The sequence below is a fragment of the Choloepus didactylus genome, chromosome 7, assembly GCF_015220235.1.
Source record: "Choloepus didactylus isolate mChoDid1 chromosome 7, mChoDid1.pri, whole genome shotgun sequence".
NCBI lineage: Eukaryota > Metazoa > Chordata > Mammalia > Pilosa > Megalonychidae > Choloepus > Choloepus didactylus.
Genome location: NC_051313.1, coordinates 123,338,066 through 123,364,455, shown reverse-complemented (window position 1 = coordinate 123,364,455; position 26,390 = coordinate 123,338,066). Strand labels below are relative to the sequence as shown.

General features: G+C 34.2%; 2 protein-coding genes across 2 annotated transcripts; one reads left to right on the top strand and one right to left on the bottom strand.

Moving 5' to 3' along the window:
• Positions 1-7,915: 7,915 nt before the first annotated feature.
• LOC119540769 (olfactory receptor 2G3-like) lies at positions 7,916-8,863 on the bottom strand. The gene has a single exon (XM_037844723.1). The coding sequence runs from the start codon at positions 8,861-8,863 to the stop codon at positions 7,916-7,918; it is 948 nt and encodes a 315-aa protein (XP_037700651.1).
• A 10,407-nt stretch (positions 8,864-19,270) lies between these two features.
• On the top strand, positions 19,271-24,966 carry LOC119540768 (olfactory receptor 10C1-like). The gene is made up of 2 exons (XM_037844722.1): positions 19,271-20,207; positions 24,905-24,966. Exons 1-2 carry the CDS (start codon positions 19,274-19,276, stop codon positions 24,964-24,966), a joined length of 996 nt encoding a protein of 331 aa, XP_037700650.1. The 5' UTR covers positions 19,271-19,273.
• Positions 24,967-26,390: the final 1,424 nt, after the last annotated feature.

Genomic DNA, 26,390 nt, shown 5'->3' with positions numbered 1-26,390 from the left:
CATACCAAAATAAATGCTAAAATATCTATGTTTGCCTTATTTCTTCTGATTCTTAGCTACTTGGCCTTAGGAATTTGTCATTTCCAAGAATTTAATAGTTTATATATAAAGCAGAAATATCAATGTTTAATTTAGTGTTCACACCAAGGCAGCTAAGAGAAGTTTAAGCTTGTACCATTATGTCTAAGAATTATTGCTTTTACACTGTATCCTTTGCAGTGTTTAGTACACAACTTGGAAAATAGACTGGCAATTAAAGCAGCATGAGTCAAAATTACTGAAGTATTTTTTAGAGATCAGACAAAATATAATTTCAGAATAGGTGTTGAGGTATTCTATTCCAATTCCCATCAAATTTTTTAACTTCTTATTTTGAAATAATTATAGATTTATAAGAAGTTGCAAAAATAAAAATTGAGAGAAGGGTCTTGTATACCCTTCACCCAGTTTCCCCCCCAGTGGTCACATATTAAATAACTTTATTGCAATATCAAAACCAGGAAATAGACTTTGGCACAAAGTGTGTGTTTAGTTCTATGTCATTTTGTCACAATCACAAATTAGTGTAACCACCATCACCATCAAGATACAGAACTATTCCAGTAACACAAAGATCTCCCTTATGCTACTTCCTTTACAGTTACCTCTATTCCATTCTCCTGCCAACATTCTTAATCTCTGACAATCTCTAATCTGTTTTCCATCTCTATAATTTCATTATTTTGAGATTGTTATATAAACAGAATCATGTGGTGTATGAACCTTTGTGATTTTTCCCACTCAGCATAATGCCTTGAGATCTATCCAAGGTGTTGCTTGTGTCAGTAATGCATTCCTTTTTATTGCCAAGTAATAATCCATTGTGTGGATTAGTTTGTTATACTACTTACCTACAGAAAGACATTTGAATTGTTTCCAGTTTTCAGCTATTATAAACATTCATGTGTAGGTTTTTATTTGCATATAAGTTTTCATTTATCAGGTATAAGTAAAAGCTGAGTTGTGCAACTGCTGGATCATATAGTAAGTATATGTTTAATTTCTTAAGAGTCTGCCAAACTATTTTCTAGAGTGTTTGTACCATTTTATATTCCTAACAGCAATGTTTGAGACAAACACTTCCTCCACATCCTCCAGCATTTGGTATTGTCACTATTTTTCATTTTAGCTGTTCTAAAAGGAGTATAGTGATACCTCCTGTGATCTTAATTTTCCATGGCTAGTGATTTTGAGTATCTTTTCATGTACTTATTTCCCATCAGTATATCATTTTAAAAAAGTGGTGAGAATACACATCCATATGTGTCTTGTTCCTGACCTTCACGGGAAAGCCTTCAGTCTTTCACTTTAAGTATGTTAGCTGTGGATCTTTCATTGAATTCTTATTATTGGGTTGAGGAGTTCCTTTTCTATTCCTAGTTTTGCAGTATTTTATCATGAAAGGATGATGGATTTTGCCAAATGCTTTTCCTGTATCTATCAAGATAATCACATGATTTTTTTCCTTTATTCTTTTATATGATTCATCTCATTTTTGATTTTCATATGTTGAATATATCTTGCATTCCTGGATTAGGTCCCATTTAGTCATGTTGTACATTCTTTTTTATATGCTGCTCAACTCGGTTTGCTATTATTTTGCTGAGGAATTTCACGTTTGTATATGTAAGGGATATTTGTCTGTGATTTTTTTCCTTATAATATCTTTGTCTTGTTTTCATACCAGAGTATTACTGGCTTCATAGAATAAGTTAGGAATTGTTCCCTCTTCTTCTACTTTATGGAAGACCTTGCAGGATTTATATTAATTCTTTAAATGTTTGGTAGAATTCACCAGTGAAACCGTGTGATCTTAGGCTTTGTTTTGAAAACTGTTTATTCTTAACTCAATACCTTTATTTACTATAGATCTATTTGGATTTTTTGTTTCTTCCTGAGTCACGTGATAATTGTCATTTTTCTAGAAATGTGTTCATTTTATCCAGTTATCTAACTTGTTGGCATGCAATTGTTCATAATATTCCCTTTTAATTATTATTATTATTATTTTTGGATGATTGGGAGTACTATCCTCTTTTTCATTCCTGATTGTAGTACTTTGAATCATTCCTCTTTTGCCTTAGTCAGACGATCTAAATATTTGTCATTTTTTAAAAATCTTTTCAAAGTACCAACTTTTGGTTTTGTTGATTTTCTCTATTTTTTTTTTTTTTTTTTTTTTTACCATTTTCTGTTTCACTTATTTCTGCTTTATATTTATTATTTCCTTCCTCTGTTTGCTTTTGGTTTAGTTTATTCTTATTTTCTGGTTCCTAAAGCTGTAAACTTAGGTAATTGACTTGGTATCTTTCTTCTTTTGGAAGGTAGGTGCTTACACGTATGATTTTGCTGTATTCTGTAACTTTTGGTACACTGTATTTTCATTTTCACTCATCTCAAACTATTTTCTAAGCTCTTTTTTGATTTACTCTTTGACCCAATGTCAAAGTGTGTGTTGTTTGAAGTCCACATATTTATGTATTTTCCAGTTTTACTTCTGTTTTTTATTTCTAATTTTACCCCATTGTGATAAAAAACATACTTTCATGATTTCAATCTTTTAAGTTGTTGAGACTTTTTTTTGTGCCCTAATGTATGATCTACCTTGGAGAATGTTTCATCTGCTTGTGTTAGGTGGACTGTCATGTAGTATCTGCTAGACTTCTTTTGTTTATAGAGTTTTAAAATCTTTTATTACCTTTATAATCTCCCTGGTTGTGCCATTCACTATAGGAAATGGGGTATTGAAGTCTCCAAATATTATTTTTGACTTGTCTAATTCTCCCTTCAATTCCTTTATTTTTTTTTCTTCAAGTATTTTGGGGCTCTATTTTAGGAGTACATGTTTATAATTGTTATAGCTTCATGATAGATTTATACTCTCTGTTATATTTACCTATGTAGTTACCTTTGCTGACGTTCTTTATTTCTTCATGTGTGTTAACCTGAAGGAATCCCTTAAGTGTTTCTTTTAGGTCAAGTCTGTTAATGATGAACTTTCTAAGTCTTTGTTTATCTGGAATGTCTTAACTTTTCCTTCATTTTTGAAGGATACTTTTGCAGGAGATAGAATTCCTGATCAGCTGGTTGTTTTTCCTTTTGGCACTTTTAATATGTTGTCCTGCTTTCTGCCCTCCATTTTTTTCCTGATAAGAAATATACTACTAATCTTATTAATAATACATTGCATGTGAGAATTGCTACTCTCCTTCTGCTTTCATGATTTTTTTCTTTGTATTTCAACAGTTTGATTATGATGGGCTTAAGTGTGGATCTCTTTCTGTTTATCCTACTTGCAGTTCATTGAACTTCTTCAATATTTAGATGAAATTTTGGATTTTTTTGCCTTTTTTTTTATTCAAATATTCTTTCTGCCTCTTTCTTTCTCTCCTCTTCTTGGGATACCCATTATGCATACGTTAGTATATTTGATGGTTTCCCACTGTTCTCTGATGATCTGTTCATTTTCCTGCACTCCTTTTTCTTTCTCTTCCTCAGAATGGACAATCTCAATTGTTTAGGTTCAAATTTGCTGTGTCTTTTTTTGCCAACTCAAATCTACTGTGGAGTCCTTCTAATGATATTTTCATTTCAGTTATTGTGCATTTCAACTTCAGAATTTATATTTTGTTATTTTTAATATTTTTTCTTTTATTGATATTCTCTATTTGGTGGGAATATTTCTGATATTTTCTTTTAATTCTTAGACATGGTTTCCTTTAGTTCTTGAACATAAAAAACCAATTTAAGGTCTTTTTCTGGGAAGTCTAATGGCTAGTGCTTCCTCAGAGACAATTTCTATTGCCTGTTTTTTTTTTCCTGTGGATATATTTTCTTGTTTCTTTGCATGCCTTATAAGTTTTTATTGAACATTTAGCATTTCAAATAATATGATGTGACAACCCTGGAAACCAATTTATTCCTCCTCCCCAGTGTTTTTCTTGTTGCTTCTTATTATAGTTGTTGCTATTTGTTTTTAGTGACTTTTCTGAAGTAATTGTTTTTTAAAAGTCTGTATCTTTATCATGTGTGACCACTGAAGCCTTTGCTTGTTTAGCTAAATGACCAGTTAATGATTACACAGAGATTTCCTTAAATTCCTTGCACCAATAAGCCTCCCAGTCTTGGGGAGCACCTTCAACACTCAGCCAGGTAGTTTACAACTATGCCTTAGCCTTCACTTCCTGCTTTCAAAGAGACTCAAGGTCATCAAAGGTGAGAGATAAGGGCCTTCTCAGACCTATCCAGAGATTTCCACATAGCCTTGGACATACACATGGCCTTCCAGATTCCCAGGAATATGTTAGGTCTTTTTAAAGCCCCTGTGGAAATCTCATTCTTCAGATTTTCCTTTTAAGCTTTTTGGTCAGTATAATGTTTGGCCTCCTATTATGCATAGCCTCAGGAATCTGCGATGTTAAAACACTCAACAAAGTTTCCTCCCACACCATCTTCCCACTCAGCACTGGATGAGTTTGAGTGAATTCAAATAAAGACATGCTTTTCAAATTAGGTTTTCTGAGAAACCACCAAACAGGTCAAATAATGCTACTTCTTTGGAAATGAGGTTCATTTTATCTTCTCTAGTATCAGGAATATGCCCTGTTATTTTTCTTTTTCAAGGCTACAGCAGAATTAGGGAATAAGGGATGAGACCAGGGTAAGTTAATACAGCACAGATGTCACAATTCTTGACAAGATTTAGCCGTTGTTCTTGACTAAACACTCCTGTGTAGCTCCAAACCTTTGATTAATTTCCGGGATTCTGAGAATGCTGATTCTGTCAATGCCAGTTTTTTCATTACTTTTACCAAGGAATAAACTTTTAAAGGTCCTTAGTCACTCAATTTCACTGAGCTCCTGCCCATTTTTAATTGGGTTGTTTGTCCTATTATTATTTTGGTGTAAAGGTGTTTGAAATATTTAGCTGTCGATTATCCATTTAAATGTAAATGACATCTTATCATTTTTGACAGAAAAAATTTGTTATTACATTAAGATATCAGACTAGTGTCTAAAGAGAAGAAAATATTTACAGTCTTATTTGGAGTAAGAATATTTAACATAAACACAGTAGAAGGTAAAAAGATAAAATGTATATTAAATTGAATTTTCCATCTTAATGAAATTTAACACTTTTCTTAACAGAGAAATTCATTATTTCATAAACATATTCATATTCTCAATAGTTTATATTAATGAAAACATTAAACAAAGAAACTTGCTTTCCTTTCCATTACATGGATAAAGAAAATTAGAATGTAGATAACAGCAACAAAAACTGTCTACTTATTTTTATCCCCAAGTATATATTACAAATTCCTTTTAAAGTGAAAAAAAAAAGAACTTGTACTTTAACATGATCCAAATGCAATTTTATGTTTGTTTATTCTATTTATCAATATCTATTCTATAATGTATAAATATATACCTTTAAAACTATGTACAGGTACAAGTGTTTTGTATTTCCTACTGAACTTAGACAGTGTCCCAGTATGTAAAGATTAGTCATCAATGAAATCAATGTAGTTTTAAAGTTAAATGAAGTTCTTAAAATCATCAATTAAGCTGACACACTGATTCCATACAACTGAAGCATTAAATAATTCTTTCATTTTAAATAAAAACATTTCCTAAGATAATTAAATTAGGTAAACAGATTTTAAAAAAATTTATAATCTTAAATAAAATGATATTAGATTAAATTCAACAAAACGAATGGTTGATCTTTAGGAAATTCAAATTATCTAAACTTTTTATTCAAAATTAAGTCCACGATTAAATAAAGTAGAACTTGATGTTAACATTGCTACAAGGAAGAAGACATAGATCTGCTTTTATGTCAAAATTATTAAACAGTCTAATAGTCAAAGAAGTCATTTTCATAAGAATACTACATGAATATTTTCTCTATATAATTATATATCACATATAAAAACTTTAAAATTGTTTATAAGTAGTGCAGTATTGTTGTGTTTCTTATGTTTCTTCCTGTCACATAACTAAAGTCATTAATTAAATTCAGAATATATATTTTTAAACTCTGAGTTATCGTTTGAATAAAAAAGAATTTTTTAAAGAGCCAATGCATCATTTAAAGTATAAGGATATATGTTCTTAGAAATCTGTTTCTTTTATTTTAAACTTTATAAGCAGTTATTAATCCTTATACACCAATCAGAACTCCAGTATATTTTAAGAGAAATTAAACTTTAATTAATTATGTCCCTCTACATGAAGAAAAAGAATACTAATTTGTTTGTTAAAATATTAAGGAAAATTTTATAAATTCTCAGGAAATTAGATAAGTTGAATGTAATAAAACATAATTTAAAATAGAGACAAAATTTATATTTTTAAAATGATTAAAAGAAATAGAGACATTTTAAATAAATATCATTAGATTTCTCCAGAGGCATCAATGGTGGGTATCTGAGAAATATTATGATTCCCTTTTGAATTTGGTAGCACATTCTCTTCTTCAGTGTTCTTGACATTGGTTTCTATTACTTTTACTTTAAGGGAATACCTTGTATAAAGTTTAAGGAATAATACATCTTGAGTTACATAGCTGCAGGAAACCCTTATTTTCCAGACTCAATTTTTCCAGATTGCAATGGCGTAAGTTTTTCCTCACTCCTTTACTTAGCTTATTTAAAGGATCCTGAAGGAATATTAATTTCAGATTGTTTAATCATGTAATGGTCTTAAACCAATCAAAGAAGGCTGAATGTGAGAAGCTAGGGCTTTAGTTTCCTTTGGTTTTAAGGCTCCCTTAAAGAATGTAATTTTAAGAAATCCAAAATCCAAAAATGCCTGTAGGAGAGCATGGCATGTTAGGATCATCTTTGTTATACAATTCCAGTTTTGCAGCTATTGATACTTATTGAGCCAATAATGGATATACATTTTGGAATTTTGGAAGGAGGAAGAGATCTCTGCCCTTCAGAGTTAAGAACACTCACATTTGTGCAATTAAAAATTCAAAGAGAGGTTCCATCAAAAGCCAGAAAGATAAAAAAACTAAAAACTTCACAACCCTGTATCTTATATGACAAGAACTGTAATTAGTAGAAATATTAGAATTTTCAAACTAGCATGTGCAAACACACACATACACACACACAAAATGAATTAGATTCAAATACCCTATCACTTTTCACCTGGCAGGGACTGGATTCTTATGATCTATCATCTGGCAGACATCACTTACTGTTTGAACCACAAAAATTGAAACTCAAAATCATCACTTCTGTGCAATGCACAATCAAAATCACAACCAAAGTATCAGACTTAGAATGTATGAATCAAAAAAGCTCATCCACAAGACTTGCCAGGGCTGACAAAGGAAAGTGAGTGGACAGGTCAAGGGAACCCTATGCAGAAGAGGTAAACTTTCAGTCTACACCTTTCTGTGGTCCAAGGGTAGGATCCAGATGGATAACATCTCAGTAGAACTCCAGGAATAAACTGTTAAAGAATAACTCCAAGCCTAGCTAATTATTAGCAAACAGTTTCCTTCTGTATAAGGGACATGAATCAATAGCTTCATTTCATCTAAGGCAAAGCCAGGATTTATATAAGAGAAAGATCAGAGGGGGAAGAAAATAACTGCAGAGATTCTGGGAACAGTAAGTCTTGTTTGTACTTTATTGGGTAAACTGATGGGTGGCGTATAACACAGATGTCAATATATCCTTGAGTACATTAAGTAGGGGGATCAAAGAAAGCAATTTCAACTGCTTACAGATTTTCTAGAGAGCCTTGTGGTTTTAGTGTTGCAGCCCGTCTGTCAGGCTGTGTCTGGGAGTGCCTCCCAGCATCTTTTCCTTTAATAACCTCCCCCCGTAGTTAGGCCTTGGCTGCACTTTCCTCATCAGAATTTTTCTACTGTGCGCTGATCTGTTCTCACCAGCCTCTTCAATGCTCCCTTTACATCTTTGTTTCTCAGAGTGTAAATGAGGGGGTTGAGGGTGGGAGTGACTACCGTGTAAAAAAGGGTTATGAACTTGCCCCGACTGTGGGCATAGGAGCTGTTGGGCTGGATATAGACAGCTGTGATGGTCCCATAGAAGAGCGTCACCACCAACAGGTGGGACCCACACGTGCCGAGGGCTTTACGCCAGGCTTGGGCCGACCTGATCCTCATCACTGCCTGGGCGATGTAGCCATAGGAGACCAGGATGAGGGCCAGGGGGAGGAGGAGCAGGACCAAGGACCCCACAAAGAGCTGGACCTTGTTGGCATGAATGTCTACACAGGCCAACTTGATCATGGCCGGCACTTCACAGATGAAGTGGTGAATTCTGCGGTTCCCACAGAGGGGCAGCCAGAGGGTGATGGTGCCCTGTATGAGGGTGTTGCCGACTCCACTCAACCATGCCGCGCCAGCGAGAGACTGACAAAGTCGTGGGTGCATAACTGTGGCGTAATGGAGTGGTCTGCACACAGCAGCGTAACGATCGAATGCCATGACGGCCAGGAGCACACACTCCGTGGACCCCAGGGCGAGGGACACATAGAGTTGAATGGCACAGCCCAGAGGGGTAATAGTCTTGGCTGGACCGTGGAGGTTCCACAGCAGCTGGGGAACGATGCTTGTAGTAAAGCAGAGGTCAACAAAGGAGAGATTAGAGAGAAAGTAGTACATGGGAGTGTGGAGCATGGGATCCAGGCAGGAGACCAGGATGATGGCTGTGTTGCCCACCAATGTCAGGAGGTAGGAAATTAGCACAATCACAAAGAGGATCTTCTCAAGCTGTGGCTGGTCAGAGAAGCCCACCAGTATGAAATCACCTCCCAAACTCTCATTAATCCTTTTCATCTCCCTACTCAGGGAAAGGAGAGAGACAAGTAGGAAAATACAGCTGTTGGGTATAATTGGGTGGTGTTTGTAGAGATAGAAGACCTGAAAGCTGAGAAAATATTTTGTAGAGAAGATAATAGATTCATATATCTCTATGTGCATATTCCTAAATATTTGAATAGGTAAGACATGTCAGTGAAACTCAATTCTGCTTTTTAACTTTTTCACACATCTTTTCCCTAGTCACCAACTTAGCTATAACCAGGATGTCATAATTGGAGACCATTGTTACTTTCCCTAATAAATTTCTTCACTTTATATTTTTCCATCAATTACATAATTATCTCATAATTCTCCAAACTTAAATTTGAATGTGATGATATTTTTGTATGTTTCATGCATTTTAACCAACTATCCTTAATTCATTTAATTAAAAAGACCTTTCACATATATAATCCTATGGCAAAACATTCTGATGGATTTCTTGACTATCGGTTGGTTGTCCTCATTCCCTTCTTTACACTACTATCAGAATCATGTAAAAATAGGATGTCCACCAGAATACAATTTTCGTTTCTTAAAATGTGAAATTCAAAAACCTCATCGTTGTGTTCTTCAGTCTGCACAATTTCTATTCCCCTTTTGGTTTTCAGAATTCTCTCTCAACGTTTATAATTTGTTCTGGCCAAAATAATCCCTTTACTTCTGTCCTCCACACAAAGTTATAATTTCTGATTCAAATTATTTGCCAGCCTTATGTCTCTTCCTCGCTAGGACTATTCCATTTCCTTTAACCTTAACAAATTCTACTCACCTGTTAATATTTATCTCTGGACCAGCATCTTCCAAGAGGGGCTCAAATCTACTTTTGACAAAACTTTCTCTTCTGGAATCCTGCACTACTTTGTTCGCAATCTTTTGTTATTTGCATAAGGACTGTTTCATTGAGAATACCATGTGTCCTGAAATGAAAAGTAAACTCCTAATGGGCAAGATATTTAACTTAGATGTTTTTCTTATCATCAGCAGCATGCAAACTTCTTTTTGGAACATAGTGGGCATCAAATAAATGCATCTTGAATAAACTAGTGCCTTTACTCATTCTAGTAAACTGCTTTTCTCCCTGTTTCTCATCTACTAACTAGCAAGAAATATGTGTTTAAAACATATATTAAGCACATAGGAATATAATACACACATAATAGTGTACTTTAACAAATATATATATTTCAAAGGACACACCATCCCCCCTTATTTTAGTCAAGAAGTATCAATGTCCCCAGCAATGGCCAGTTCTTTCAAATGACAGCTGTGAAACATACTTCCAAGAAGTGTTAGGGTTTTCTGAAGGTAAATATTAGTTATAGATAATTAAATATATTTATATATGTAAAATATGTATAGGTGTGTCTATATAGCCATATATATTTAGAAATTTTTCTTCTCTTGGAATTATCATGTCCCTATTTATTTAACCCAGCTTCACTAATCCACTTGTCCTCAGGAAAATAGAATCTGCAAGAATAAGATTTGTAGTATCCCAAATTTAATCTGTGTATTTGAATAGGAATGGAGCCTCTCCAATTCTCTACCATTCTTGAGAAAATAGAATGTTCTAGAATAAGGGAGTAAGAACATATCCACATATGTAAACAGAAACAATCTGCTTCAGTAATAATAAGTATCTTAATTTATGACTATATTAGAAAGAATTCATATATTCAGTCCTTAAAGAAACTGAATAACTGGAAAGAATTTAAGAAAGCCGAGAGTGAGAAGGAAATTCCCCCAAACATAGAGAAACAACCATTTTGTGTTTTTTCCTGCATTTCTCTTTCCAGAATGTACATTCTTCAAAATTAAGGAGGCTGTATAAATACAGTTTATCTCAAATAGAACTCCCTTCCAAAATAATGAGTCAAGATAATAAGAAATTCAGACATAAAAATATTTCATGGAAGGCAGATATGAAAGCTAGATGTATTATTGGTTAGGGTATGTTGGAAAGATTACATGAGCAATTGCAAAAAGCAATTGTCATGATATCTCTATATAGATTATTTGTAATTTATGCAGATGGGCCAGAGAAAGGATTTGGTCCTCATCATTTGCTCACCTTTAAAAATCTGTCTCTTCACTCTGCTAATTAGCTTCATGAGACACAAAGATGTATTTAGGCATGAGCTTTCCAGAACCATGAGTTTCTGAAAACAGATCTCTGAAATCAGACCAGATTTGGGGTGGAAGTGCTTATTTTTGGAGCCATAAAACACTTGAAGTTTGTAACAATAGAAGTAGATGATATCAGGCCCAGAATGGTATCTTGAGGACCGTCTATTCCCAAGAGAGCAATTAATACCAAGCACAAGAGTGACCAAGAATCAAGGTTTCCTGGGGAAATTTATGGAAAGGATTACCTCTGAACACTTCCGTCTTCGATCAGCACCTCAATTCACATGTTACAATAATATCTTGGAAAAGTGAAAATAAAGTTCTTACCCTCAGTAATGTATGTTTAATAGAATAAGTTTTCACAGTGGGTTTGGTTTCAAGAAGACTACAACAGAACACTTAGTAGTAATGTATTTGATTTGGTCAGCATTTCCCAAACTTTTCAAAAATTTTTCTGAACAAGTAAGTGTGAGAGCTCTTCATAGAAATTCACAAAGTACATTGATATAGTTAAGGATATACCAGCTCTCATTTGATTTCTTCAGAATATCCCCAAATAATTTGGCCAAAAAACATTTAGTTGAGCAACATTTGTTAAGATTTTGTGTAAATAAGATAGTGGAAGAAGCCTATAGAGTCCGTATCATAGAAATATGCATTTAAGAATAAAAAAGGCAATTGGATATTGACATGAAGTATAAATCCCTCTAGTTTTACTCATACAGAAACAAGAAATTTCAGAAGAGGTGGGAGGGGCAGACTAAGGTGCACATAAGAAATGCTTCTCTTAGGATCCTGAAAGTGGACCCAGTTCATTAGACGCATAACCTAAAAATAAACTGAATAGACATTATATGCAAACATGGGAAAACTGATGTGTAGGCAATGATGCATATAAAATGAAGACCATGATCATATGCAGCTGAAATTAAGTTCCTTCTTGAAAAGATTAGTATTTAGTTAGATTTAGGTACAAGTCAAAAAGGGATAAAAATGTGGCTCAATCTCCTAAATATGGGAAATATTCTGTTCTTTTTAATGTTCAAAAAGTGGGAAAAATTATGTGTGGGAGGTAGTGAATAGATACATTTAATAGAAAGAAGAAATTTAGAATCACAATGTAAGGATTGAAATACCATAGGGTTATCCAGTGCACTTAGGGACCAGGACTTTAGAATTCCTGCAACAAGAACAACAAAATACTTTCTCTTTTATTAATGACAACAGCCACCAGGGTAACCACTATTAGTCACAGTTTACTTTTGCCTGATTTCAAATTTTATCCTAGTGGAATCATACCAGATGAACTGTTTTGTATCGGCTTCTCATTCCTAAATTCTAATAATTTTTATATTTTTAAATGTTTCTACATATCCAAATATGTTTTCTATAAATAATATTTTTTTTATTTCTTTTTAATCCTTTTACCTGTTTTTGGTTGTTGCCTTCTTTTCTCTACTGAGATGGTTAGGGTCATTGGTACAACGTGGAATAGAAGTAACGCCTAAATATTTTTTTATACCTAGAGTGATGGTATAACACATCCATCTCAAAGTCTGCAACATTTTCAGTTTACTTTTCTCAAGCTAAAGTCCATCTCCCAGTATATTAACTGGTTGCATAGGGTGGAGGAACAGAAAGAATAGCCCCTCTAAAACATTCGAGGTCCATTGTAGATTCTCCCAAAAACTTTTACAAACTATACACTTTCAGTGTCTTTAAATATTTTTACATATGGGAGTTCAGCTTGCTGTGAAAATATAGCAACTGGAAAACATAAAAGCATTCTTGGAACATAAGATTTGTTTGCCCATAATTGAATAGATGACTAATAGATGAGTTAGTGAGTTGTCAAATCAAGTTGAGGAAATATGCCAGACTATAACTGCATAGATAATAGACAGGAATTATGAGAGAAAATAGACACTGATTATATATATATGTATATATATATATATATATATATATATATATATATATATATATATATATATGATTTGCTATCCTTTTAAATAGGATTTAGGAATGAAAGTATAAGAAAATGGAGAAAGTTATAATAAAAGATGTTAATGGAAACTGGATATTCTCGAAATGAAAAATCAAGTTTTCAAATTTAAATGATGCACTAAAATTCAAGCAATAAAAATTGGAAATCACAAAGACAGTTGTAAAATTCCAGTATATACTCTGAACTCCAAGGATAAAAAGGAAACCTACATGTTTCCAGAGAGAGGAAACTGGTTGCCTAAAAATAAGGGAAATCATAATGGCACTGGACTTCTATTATGCAATACAAAAAAATTAATGAACATCTGTAATTTTGCAAGGAAAAAGAAATCTATGAACCTAGTAACTATACACAAGGGATATAAATAACCTAAAAACATGAAATAAATGGCCAAATTTATAAACGCAAAAGAGAATGAGTAAAAAGTAGAAATCAGCGTAAGAATATTGAACAGTAAAAAGATGAAATTTTGTAAGTGACAAAGGGTGCTATACACTATGGAAATGTTAGCAATTACAAAATTTTGTTCATAAAAATTACAATAGAAACATGCAAATATGAAACTATTAGAAATATATAATAAATATGACATATGCACAATCATATGGTATGGCAACACACTTCTCTTAGAAAGTAGAGATTAGGGATATGTGAGAGGAAAATATGACTATATTATACATGCACATGCATATATGCATACATATATGTGTACATATATATACATATATTAGTTCTCATTGTGCCTGCTGTACACTAGAGCTTCATCCATCACATCTAGTTCCAGGGCAAACGGATGGATGGAGGAGGTTCAAAATAAGGCATTGCCCTCCATTTAAGGAGAACTTCTGGGTACTCCAATTCTACTTTAATTGGCCAGAATTAATTGTAGGATGTAGCTAGCTGCAAAAAATATGCAGCTAGGTGCATTTGGTAAGAGATGTGTTCTTTACCTCAGTGCATTTGCCATTCTAAATGAATTCAGTTTTCTTTTACTAATTAGGTAGAGAATTATGAAAATGTTGAAGTAGATAACTAAATACCTTGTTTAATCTTCATAAACCTATTTGAAATTCCATTGGCTCTGTATTTGATTCAGAGAATAACAACTGTAAGAATTACATTTAATAATATCCAGTCAAGTTCTAATTTAGGAGTTGTGGAAGCAGAAAGTATAGTCCAGATAACATAAGGTTGGGACAGTAAGTCCCTTCTTGGAATTCCATAGTACATCATTGCCTATTTCATTTAAGAAGTCTGCAATAGGGGAATTTTCTCTCCAAATGACACCTTTCTTTTACCTACTCTTTCTTCTTTGCCTTCATATCATTTAAATACTGCACATTCAGTATCTTACCCACTTTCATTATATCATTGAAATAATAAGCATTCAGTCCTTATTCTGTTCTTTCACTACCTTAGCATGTACCTTTGACTTTCCACTTTTCTATGTTTACTTTTGACAGAAACAAAAAGTTACTTTGTCAAAATTATCTGTAAATAGAAGAGTATTAGGCTTTTGAGACTCTTAGAATATTAAGAAGAAATATTAACTGCATCAATATAACATGGATTTAATGTTACTTGTGCATTTTTGTAATTATTTTGGAAAATTCTTCAGTTAATTCAGAAAAAAATCAAATTCTGAATATTAACAGTTTAGCATGGTTAAACAACTGGTTTAAAATAGGGCATTTTACTTGGATTCATATTGCATTATGTATACAGTTTGTGACAGCAGTTGTGTGATGCAGGTCATTAAATTCAATGGTTGATTTGTCTGCTTTTTCACAATTACTTCTTTCTGTCCTAAATTAGTATTTGTCTCCTAATAGAGACAGACCTGTTTTTTATAACTTCTGGGAGATGGAATCAAACTGCTTCTTGACCCTTTCTAGTGAGAAGAAAATATGAGTCTCCAGGGGATTGAGGAAGGATAAGTATTCAGAATGAGGAGAATTAAAATACAGCATATTCATATCACACTGTTTTTCAGGAAGAAGGAAGGCTGAGATGTTTCATCACATAATCAGCACAGACTTGTATATTTCTCTGATTTTTTTTCTGTGTGTGTGTGGAGCTGAGAGCATTGAGTGGAGGGACATGATACTTCCTCATTAGACACACAATGTTCCTGAGAGCAGTCAAGGCTCCTGACTACAACAAAGTCTTCTCAGTGCAGTCTTCAACGTGAAAAGGGAGCAACTACACATGTTATGAATGTTGGAGGTTATAAGCAGAGGGTACAGAGGAACTCACAGACATCTCACCTGAAGCAATTAACATCCACTTTTGTTCCTTCAAATGTTATGATTAAAGGTATGTGACCTAGATGAAATCTTAAGAAAAGAGGATTGTGACATATGGTGGATTTAAGTGTGAAAATGGGCAGCTGATACCCAAAGGATGTTTAGTTCTGGTTATTTTTTTAATTACTTATTCTTATTCTTTCCTTCTCTGAAGAGAATAATAATTCACTCAGCCTCCTGGTATCCCTGACATAAAATTGCTGAAAACTGTTTAAAAGTAATTCTTTCATTGGAAGTTGATATCTCTCTTTTTGTTGGGGAATAGAAATACCTAGATTATCCTCTCCATGGTTATGCAATTAAATGATAAAATAGTTTCTGCTGGATTATATTAAGGTATCACTCAGCTAAGTATTAGGTCCTTGTTAAAGTTGCTGTGGGGAAATTGGAAAGCAATGGCTAATCATCCCTATAATCGTTAGTGGAAAATTTATACAAATTTCTCTACTATTAAAGCATTTTAGAAATAATGATACATAAAAGAAGGTTACTATTTATTGAGTGTTTTTTGTATGCCTGGCACTGTACTTAGTGTTTAATAGACAATACCTGAAGTGCGTCACATATTTTCCTATAGCTGATAGAAAGCAAATAAACCTTTAACTGTGACAATAGTGATGACTAACTGCCCCAAAATTAATCACTTGTACTGGATTTTCTTTCCCAAAGAATTCTATAAAGTATGCTTGCCTTGGATATTGGGGCTTGGTAAAGTGGCATGTCAATCCAAACCATTGAGATATAAAAAGTATCTGATATCCTTCCTCCATTTCTTTTACAACAGTGATCACTAAAATTCCATCTCATGATTTAAATCATCAGAGCCTTGCCAGTGTTCATGGCCATGTAATCTTTTAAAACATTGAGTAAGAATCAATGTTATAATTTATCATTGGCATGAAATCCAATGTTGGCATGAATTTTTCTTGAGATATACACATGGCCAGTTAGAATGACTTGATTGCTGATTGTTAACAGAGGTTATTTATAGACTGATAATAACAGAATGCTGTATGCAGTTTCCTACAAGTTCATTGATATGAGGCGTTAAAGGGCAAAAGGTTTGATGCTGATAAACAACATTTTAATGACAGTTCCTTACTTTTCATTCATAGTTTGCTTCTACAATCTTTGCATTTGCAACTCATAACAAGTCTACAAGAAAGATAGGAAGGCCTTCATTATCCTTCCTTTACAAGGAAATGATGGATAGAGAAGTTCATCAAGAAAATGTTACAAGTGAGAGAGAGAAGCATTAATCTGCCAAATTGTTGCATTGCCTGCCCATACTCCTTTCTGTAGATACCTAATAATATTTATACACACACACATTTATACAGGCACTGCTGTATCTGATACTACTGAGTACTTAGTCACTGTTCTAAGTACTTGTGGAAATTAACTACTTAATCTTCATAGCAATTTATGAGGAAGTTACTATTACAAACTCCTATTGTAAATGGGCAATCTGAGGAACAGTTTAAGTAAATGTTAAATTTGACACAACTGTTAGATGACTGTGCTAGGATTTGAACCCATATAGAATATCTCTAGAAATATGCATATGAATGTGCATATGTTTGTGGGTATACAGATATATGTGCATGTGCAAGAATGTACATTTTTGTACACACTTTTTTTGTGACTGCACCTATTATATTTGTTTCTTCATAGTAATTAGGATCCTCAAAAAAGCATATTTTTGCTTTAAATATACCAGCTTAAAATGTGTAATTAATATGTTATAAAGAATGTTTTGAAAGTTGCAAAAGTGTTTTGTATGCCATTTCTACCACTTCCTAGTTTTCTGTCTGATCTCAGAAATTCTACTACATCAATCTAAGCCTCTATTCTTATCCATAACTTACATTGCTTCTAAGCCTTCCTTTCTGGTTGTTATGAAATGATTGTTTAGTGAATGTTTGTTTAATCACAACTAAAATATATGGATCATAGAATTGTTACAGTAATGTGTCTGAAATTGCTGAACAGTTTAGATTGATGATTTGCACAATGAGTGTACAGTGTTGGATCTTGTTAGACACTATTCAATAGCATAATCTCAGGTTATACTAACAGACATATAGACACCAGAGAAATGGAAGTGAAATCCTTTCAATCTTTTGCCCTTTACAGAGCAAAGAACATTTTTTAGATTTCTGGTTAATTATATTTCAAACAGAACAAACCAAACTGTGATACATCCACTAATGAGTAAGGAAAATTTTGTCAATTTTGATAATCTTTGAACTGAGAGAAAAATAACTGTCATATCTGAGGAGATAGGATTTATTTTAATTGACTTCAGAAAATAGAATATTCATGACCAGGCAAAAGATACAGGCAGCTAGAGGAAAGTATAGCATTAAAACTTTTTCTTTTTTTATTACATGAGATTTTGTGAGTTTTTAACAGTGGTAGACATAAAGTTAAACATGAAAAGATTCTGACACCTTGTATCTGAGGCTACTCCCAGGAAGAAATTAGGAACTAATTTTTATCAGACTGGTGCAAGTGCTATCATAGCAGTGACAGGGCTATGGAAACAGTGGAGGGGTGTCAGGAAGCATTTCAAGAGAGGAGACACGTAGCTACCTCATGAGCACTTGAACATAGATGGCAGGTCACTTGGTGGACAATCAGGGAAGCAAATTTCAAGCCCCTGTGGGAAAAGGAGTACAATGCAAAGGAAATAAGTGTAAGCAAAGCATGAACTGAAAGAGGCAAGTATTTGGCCATGACTGTAACCTCGGTCTATTTGGGTAAATGGTGAGATACAAGATTCCAACAATAGTCAGTCACCTGATTCAGAAATTTTTATGAATCATATTAAGAATAATTTTCATTTAGTAAAGAAAACTCTGGTGGAGAGACAAAGACAGATGAGAAATATTGAAAATAAAGAAATTAGTTACAGTGATGGAGTTATCTCAGTAAGACACCACCACTTGTTGTCATTCACAAATTGGCTAGTACATTTTGTCCTCAAGAATCCTCTCTAACCAAACAATCTAAATTGGTCAGTCACCAGTATCGACTCCAGTTTTAATACCTGCACTACACAAGTTATTAGTGTATTGAATTATTATTTAATTTTTGCTTTTCTTCACTAAAGTGAATGCTCCATGAGGTAAGATAGTGTATTTTGTTCATTGCTATATCCCAGCACCGAAGACTGTAACTGCCAAATATCCTTTCTCCATAATATTTATTGAATGAAAGAGTAAAGAAAGAAATATAAGGAAATGGGAACTGAAATGGAGAGAAATGGCCTTATATGAGAGAGATAGGAAACATTTATTTGGTTTGGTATTACTTAAAAAAACTTATTAAAGGAGGGAATGAAAAGAAAATTGAGGTGAAATGATAATTTTTCATAGTATGCTTGGGGAACTAAGTATATTTTGGACACAGCAATTAAGATAGTGAACACAGAGAAGAACTGAGACAACCCAGAACCCATGAATCTTGATGATTGTATAAAAATGTGGCTTATGAGGGGTGACAATGTGATTGGGAGAGCCATATGGACCACATTCCCATTTATGAATGGATGAGCAGAAAAATGGGGGAAGAAAAAAAAAAAGGCACCCAGTGTTCTTTTTTGCTTTGATTGTTCTTTTTCACTTTAGTCTTTATTCTTATTATTTGTGTGTGTGTGGTAATGAAAATGTCAAAAATTAATTTTGGTGATGAATGCACAGCTATATGGTGGTACTGTAAACAACTGAATGCACACTTACTTTTGAATGACTGCATGGTATGTGAATATATCTCAATAAAATGAATAAAATAGATATGAGGATGAGTATAATTTTAGCACTTTTTGATTGTAGAATTGTCGATAAGGAATAGTGGACCTCATTACCTTTCTGATATACAAAAGTTCATTAAAATATTAACACATCTTTCTGATGACTCTGCCTTTCTCTTTTCAAGGTCATGAGCCTCAACTGCTCCTTGTGGCAGGAGAACAGCATGTTTGTCAAACGCTTTGCATTTGCCAAATTCTCTGAGGTCCCTGAGTGGTGTTTCCTCTTGTTCACCCTCATCCTGCTCATGTTCCTTGCATCGCTGACGGGCAATGTGCTCATAGCCCTCACCATCTGGACCACCCCAGGCCTCCACACTCCCATGTACTTCTTCCTGGCCAACTTGTCTCTCTTGGAGATTGGCTACACTTGCTCCGTCATACCCAAGATGCTGCAGAGTCTTGTGAGTGAGGCCCGAGGGATCTCTCGAGAGGGTTGTGCCATGCAGATGTTTTTCTTTACATTTTTTGCTATTAGTGAGTGCAGCCTTTTGGCAGCCATGGCTTTTGACCGCTATATGGCCATATGCTCCCCACTCCACTATGCAACACGAATGAGTCGTGGGGCGTGTGCCAATCTGGCAATGGTTTCCTGGGGGGTGGGATGCATGGTAGGCCTGGGCCAGACCAACTATATTTTCTCCTTGGACTTCTGTGGCCCCTGTGAGATAGACCACTTCTTCTGTGATCTCCCACCCATCCTGGAACTCGCCTGTGGGGATACTTCCCATAATGAGGCTGCAGTCTTTGTTGTGGCCATCCTTTGCATATCCAGCCCATTTTTGCTGATTATTGCTTCCTATGGCAGAATTCTAGCTGCTGTGCTCATCATGCCCTCACCTGAGGGCCGCCATAAAGCTCTTTCCACCTGTTCTTCCCACCTCCTGGTGGTAACGCTTTTCTATGGCTCAGGATCTGTCACCTACTTGAGGCCCAAAGCCAGCCACTCACCAGGAACAGACAAGCTCCTCGCCCTTTTCTATACAGTGGTGACATCCATGCTCAACCCCATCATCTACAGTTTACGGAACAAGGAAGTCAAGGCAGCTCTCCAGAGAACCCTGGGCAAGAAAAATTTCTGAACTAGGGGTAGTTACTTGAGGACCATGCAAATGTGCTCTTTGAGAAGATGCACACATTAACTAAGAGTAAATAAGCAAACAAAGAAGCCAAAGTCTGTGCACTCTTCTACCGGTTGTAAGGAACATCTTTAGTATCAGTGACTGTGGTTTTGGAATCATCTCTGTTCTCCAAGGTAGAGTTCTGATTGCCAAATTCTAGAAGGAAGTTGGCTGCTGAAGAATTTTATGAGGTGAGTCCAAAACTAGGCAGATTTTTCAAAATATTTTAGTCTATGTTCAGAGTATAAATTGCCAGCTGCTCTCTTAGTAGCCTGGAAAGTTCTCACTGTGTACCCTCAGGTATTTTCTATCCCTGAGGGGCCCATCTGACTTCTGCTCTGGTCACAAGAGGGCCTTTTCCTACATATGTCTGCCCCATATGACTTTTAATTCCCTAATAACTGTATGAAATGCATTTTTTACTTCCATAAAAATTTATAATCATTTCTTCAATTTTATTAATATGTAGTTAAGTTCAGAGGTACCTGTTATAGAATATTAAAAGTAAAATATGGAAAACTTTCATTTGAGTTCAATATGTGGAAAGGTTTTAAAAAGAAAGAAATAATGTTAAAATTCAGGATGAAATAAAAATGACATAAAAATAATTACATAAATCATTTACAGATTGTAGTAAACATTTAAAAATATTCTATATGTGCAGATGAATCTGGACTCTCTATATTTGAGATCATCCAAAGATTTGCTCTTAAGAACATGGTTGCAACACAGTCAGTAGCCCCAGGCACCAATGCAGGCATTGCCGTGGATTTGAACATCTGGTTCTCTGGGAGGTGCCCTCTTAAGCACTTGACCTATGAGGATTATTAAGTTGCCATATATTAGTTGTAATGTCATGAACAGTGGAGTACTCTGATTGCTGCTATGATTTAGCTGAAGATTAACCCCCAAATAAAAGTGATTTTGTCTTCTCTCCAAATGTGGTATATCTGGTAAGAACACCTCTATTGGGAGATGGTATTGATGCTCACTAATAACCCATGTTTGTGTTTGCCCAATATCCATATTTTTTCACAGATTGCCTAATTCATTAATTTAAACATAGTACTTGGATGTTTTCATTTACATTTGTACATAGAAATTAACAATGGAAACAACCTAACCATGCAAAAATAGCTGACTAGTTTATATTACAGTCATAAGCAGGAATTATTTGTATCCAATAGAGAAGTTAATTTATAAGTATGCTTGTTAATCTAGAAAGACATGGATGAATTATTTAAGTATAAAGTAAGTTAAAGAAATTTGTATAGCACTGCCCATTTTTGTTTTTATAGTAACTGGATAAATAATGTTTCATAGGATGCAGATTAAATTTTAGTTTCCCTAGACAGTCATACTTTTGGTGTTTTTTTTTTCTTTTCTCTGTTTCTAAGGTTTCTTCATAAATATAAAATGTAACTCATCTGCAATAAAAATAGTAAAATATTTAATTGTGGGCATTTTTCTTAAATATAATATGTGCTTTCCAGAGAAAATTTACAGAATACATAAAAGTAAAAATTTCACATTTAATTCACTTATATTCACATAACCCATCAATAACCAATATAAACATTTGATTTATTTTATTTAGCTAACCACACAAATCATTTCTCATGATAGCTTAGGTGATGAAAATATGTACTGTTTGAAAAAAGTTGAACATTAAAAAGCACCAAAACCGTGTATTTTTGAATATTTTAATGTTTAAAGTTTTAAGTATCTATATTATTGATTAACTAATTCTCAATACTTTCTGAATTAAATAGTCCTGAATTATCAGTAACAATGAGAAATGCCTTACTGACTTTGGTTCTTGGACTCTGTGGTTTGGTTCTAAGAGCCTTTGGTGCAGTTTTCCTCAGTACCAGCTCTAACAATTACAACTGTGACAACTCCCATTAATCAGTATCTGATAATGTAAAAGCAACAGCTGAGCTCATCAAATGTGTTGTCTAATTTAACCTTTGTATTATTATTTTCTTGTTCTACATATATGTAAACCAAAGAATTGAATAGTGGAGAAACTTGCTTCCACAACAAGAAATTAATGGGCTTACAACTCAGCACAAGCATTCTGGCTCCAGAACCCCGGATGTGAGGCCAAGATTGCTGAGAGGGGATATTTTATTACTGTTGATTTCCCAATTCTTTTTCCCTAAGATAAGAGTGAAAAGGACCAAATGGTTCCAGAGAATGTTCCTGCTAGGAGTTACAACCTTGGTGTTTAGGCTCCTTTCTAACTCAGGAGATTGGCTGATTATGCTTTTCTTTTGGAAAGCCTCTCCTTTGTTTTTCTGTTTTTTTTGTTTGTTTTTTTGTTTTTGTATATTTTCCTACTTCTAAAGGGTGTTTATTTATCCAAGCTTGCCATGAACATATATAATACTAAGATAATGTTTAAAAATCATAATTTTAAATTCTAAGTGTTTGAGCTAACATTCAGTTATTTTCTGATTGATTCAAATATTTTTTTTAAACTGAATAACAGAACTAGAACATGGCCAACACATTAGATTTTCAGCAACAATATTTGCTGCCTACAAATATGCAAGTACTAATCTATGGAATTTATCTAACTTCATATTACTTCTTACAATATTTATCATTCAGTAAAATACCAATGAAACTTCACAATTCTACATTGTTATCCTATATAATTTCAATAGTAGGTCATGTTCAAAATTCTTGACTCTTTGATGAATTGAGTGCTAAAGGGTCCATATAAATTATTTTATATAACACTATGAATGTTCTAATATGAAATCCAGTTGAAGATTTTCCTAAATTGACTTTAGGATTCTTGATTACTCAGCATAAGAATATTAATGCTAAGGAATTAGTGATCATTGAAGACATGCCTTTATTCATGCACCGATAAGAGTTTTATACAGCATGAATTTACACTTGCCCTACAAGTGTTGCTGTATGAATAAATGGTTTTATGTAATTTTTCATAACATCTCCAGCTTGCATTATCTGACACTCTCTCAGTGGGCTTCATCCTTTGTTAAAGACTTGTCTGTCTATCAGGTGGAGCAGTGGATGTAGGCTCTTCCACTTTCATAAAATGGATATTATGAGTTCTCTCATATTTTATATCATCAGGCCATCTACTAAAGGCTTTTTTGCATAGGTGACATTTACATTGATTCTCTTCAGTATAAACTGGCTTAGATTGATGCAGCAGTCAGGATGACTAAAAGCTCTACCAGATTGATTACAGTTTTTTCTAAGAGTGTGAGTTTTCTAGCATGTTTAAAGATTAGCTCAAGAGTTGAAATCTTTTCCATATACAAAACTTTTATAATGTGATTTCTTCCATGTCATCTAATATTGACTGAAGCATTTCACACATATGGCATTCATAGGGTTTCTCCCCAGCTTGGGTTCTGTCATGCTGCTTAAGGTTACAGAAGTAAAGGAAGGTTTCTGCACATAAAATATTTTCTTATGGTATCTCTCCAGGATAAGTTTTCCCATGTTTTCTAAAGGTGGAATGACAACTGAAGGCTTTCCCACAAAGATGACATTCATAGGGTCTCTCTCCCCTGGGGGTTCTCTCACATGGCCTCAGGGAAGAACACTGAGTGAAGGCTTTCCCACACAGATGGCATCATATGGCTTCTCTCCGGTGTGAGTTCTCTTATGTTGTGTCAGGTTAGAACAGTGAGTGAAGGCTTTCCCACACAGATGCCTTTCATGTCATTTCTCTCCAGTATGAGTTGTCTCAAGTTGTCTCAGGCTAGAACAGCAAGTGAAGGCTTTCCCACGTAGAGGACATTCATAGCATTTCTTTCCAGTGTGACTCCTCTCATGTTGTCTAAAGATAGAATAATAGGTGAAGGCTTTCCCACATAGGTGGCATTCATATGGTTTCTCTCCAGTGTGAGTTCCATTCTAATGCATAAGTCAAGTGCTTTGAGTAAAGGACTTACCAATTACATGACATTTATATGATTTATTTCTAGTTTATATTTGCCTTTGCCTCTCAGCAGATGACTTGTCAGTGAGGGATTTCCAATGAGATTGCTGAACTAGGGTTTCTTTCCATTGTGAATTAACACCTGTTGAGTCACTCTGGATCTCCAAGTAAAATCTGGCAATTCACTACATATAATGCCATTCTTTTGAGTATAAGAGTTCTGCTTCAATGATATGATGGTAGCTGTGTCTTTCCTGCAGTTAGTTGCATAACATTTCTTAAAAAAAAAAACCAAACCATTTTCCCTGCCTGAATTCTGGGATTGGAAAAATCCAATTCCTTCTCTTCACAGTTTTGCTCCTTGCTCCAAGTGGGACATACATCTGATTTGGAGACCAGATGTCCCATGGAGACAAGATGACTGATATTCTACAGCATCATGTCTCTCAACAGCTTTCTCTGGTATGTGTCCAGCAGGGACCACTCTTCCTGGGTGAAGTCTATAACTACATCTTTCAAGTTCACTAACTCCAGTGGCTGCATTGTCAATAACTCAGCTGACAATTATCTTCCTCTGGGTTTTCCCTCACATCCAGATAAGCACATGGACTGGCGAGATGTCCCAGAGCTGCAGTCACTTCTCTGGTCTCCTTTGGTTTTAATCAGCATATGATTTGTAAACAATTTCTTTTTTTATTTATATTTGGGAATAGTTCTAAAGAAAATCAAAACATTATCTAAATTCACTACTAACTTTGAAGTGAACAAATTTTAAACTTCTTTTCTAGGTTGACCATCTCTTCCATTTACATAAAAATTAGTCATAAGTGTGTTCTGTCTTAAAATTTTCAGATGCGTAGATTTTTTGAATGTGCTAAGGATTAGTTGATTCAAAAATGGATGAAGCAGCAGGGAAAAAGGGATAGGTTGTTCATGGCTTGAAAATAAGGAACCCAAAGGTAAAGAGGGAGATCCCCTTAGGAATTGATTACATTTCTATCTTTATAGCTCTTAGGGTTATTTTCAGTGCCGAGTTATAAAGTCATAACATCTTACCAGTTTCTATAGGCTTAGTTCTCTCCTCAGAGGTTGATTCTCAACCTACAAATGGTGAGACAACTCTGACCTGCTTGCTGTTTGTGTAAATAAAGTTTTATTGGAACACAACTACTCCAATCCCTCTACATATAGTCTGTTCCTGCTTTCATGCTATAAAAGCAGAGTTAGAAATTTCTACAGAGCCCACAGAGCCACAAAGCCTAAGATATTAACTCTCTAGCTTTTTACAGAATGTGTTTGCTTACCACTGTGAGAGATGAAAAGAGACTTAAGAACCATACCATCACAATGCAATGTGTAAGACTTGTTTGGATACTGATTTGAATAAATCCAAAGATAAAAAGTCATTTATAAGACCAGAAAATATAAACTAGGGCTGATAGGTATATCAAGAAATATCATCAATTTTTCTTCTAAATTTTTTATGATTACAATGACATGACCCCTGAGATTTACTTTTTCTTAGTTTTGGAATTCTCACTTATTTTACTTCTTACAAAATTTATCATTCAGTATAATACCACTGACGTTTCACAATTTGACCTTGTCATCATAAATAATTTTGAAAGTAAGTCTTGTTCAAAATTCATGAGTCTGCTGAATTGAGTGCTAAAACATCCATATAAAAGATTTTGTTTAACACTGTGAGTTTTCTGATGTGAAATATATCTGAAGATTTTCCTAAATTGACTTTAGGATTGTGGGTTCCTCAGTATATGACTATTAATGCTAAGGAATGAGTGATCACTTAAGATATACCTTCATTCATGATACCACAGTTTTATACCATGTGAATTCACACTTTCCCTACAAGTGTTGCTGTATGAATAAATGATTTTGTGTAATTTTTCATGAATAACATCTCCACCTGGCATTTTCTGGCACTCTCTCAAGGGTCTTCATCCTCTGGGAAAGACTTGCCTCTCTATCAGGTAGAGCAGTGGATTTAGACTCTCCCACTTTCATAATATGTATATTATGATTTCCTTCATGTTGTATGAATGTATATTAAATGCTTTTATATAGAGATGACATTTACATTGATCCTCTCCAGTTTAGTTTGGCTTAGATTGATGCAGTAGTCTGGATGACTAAAAGCTCTCCCAGATTGATTACAGCTTTTTTTTTCTTCTTCAGTGT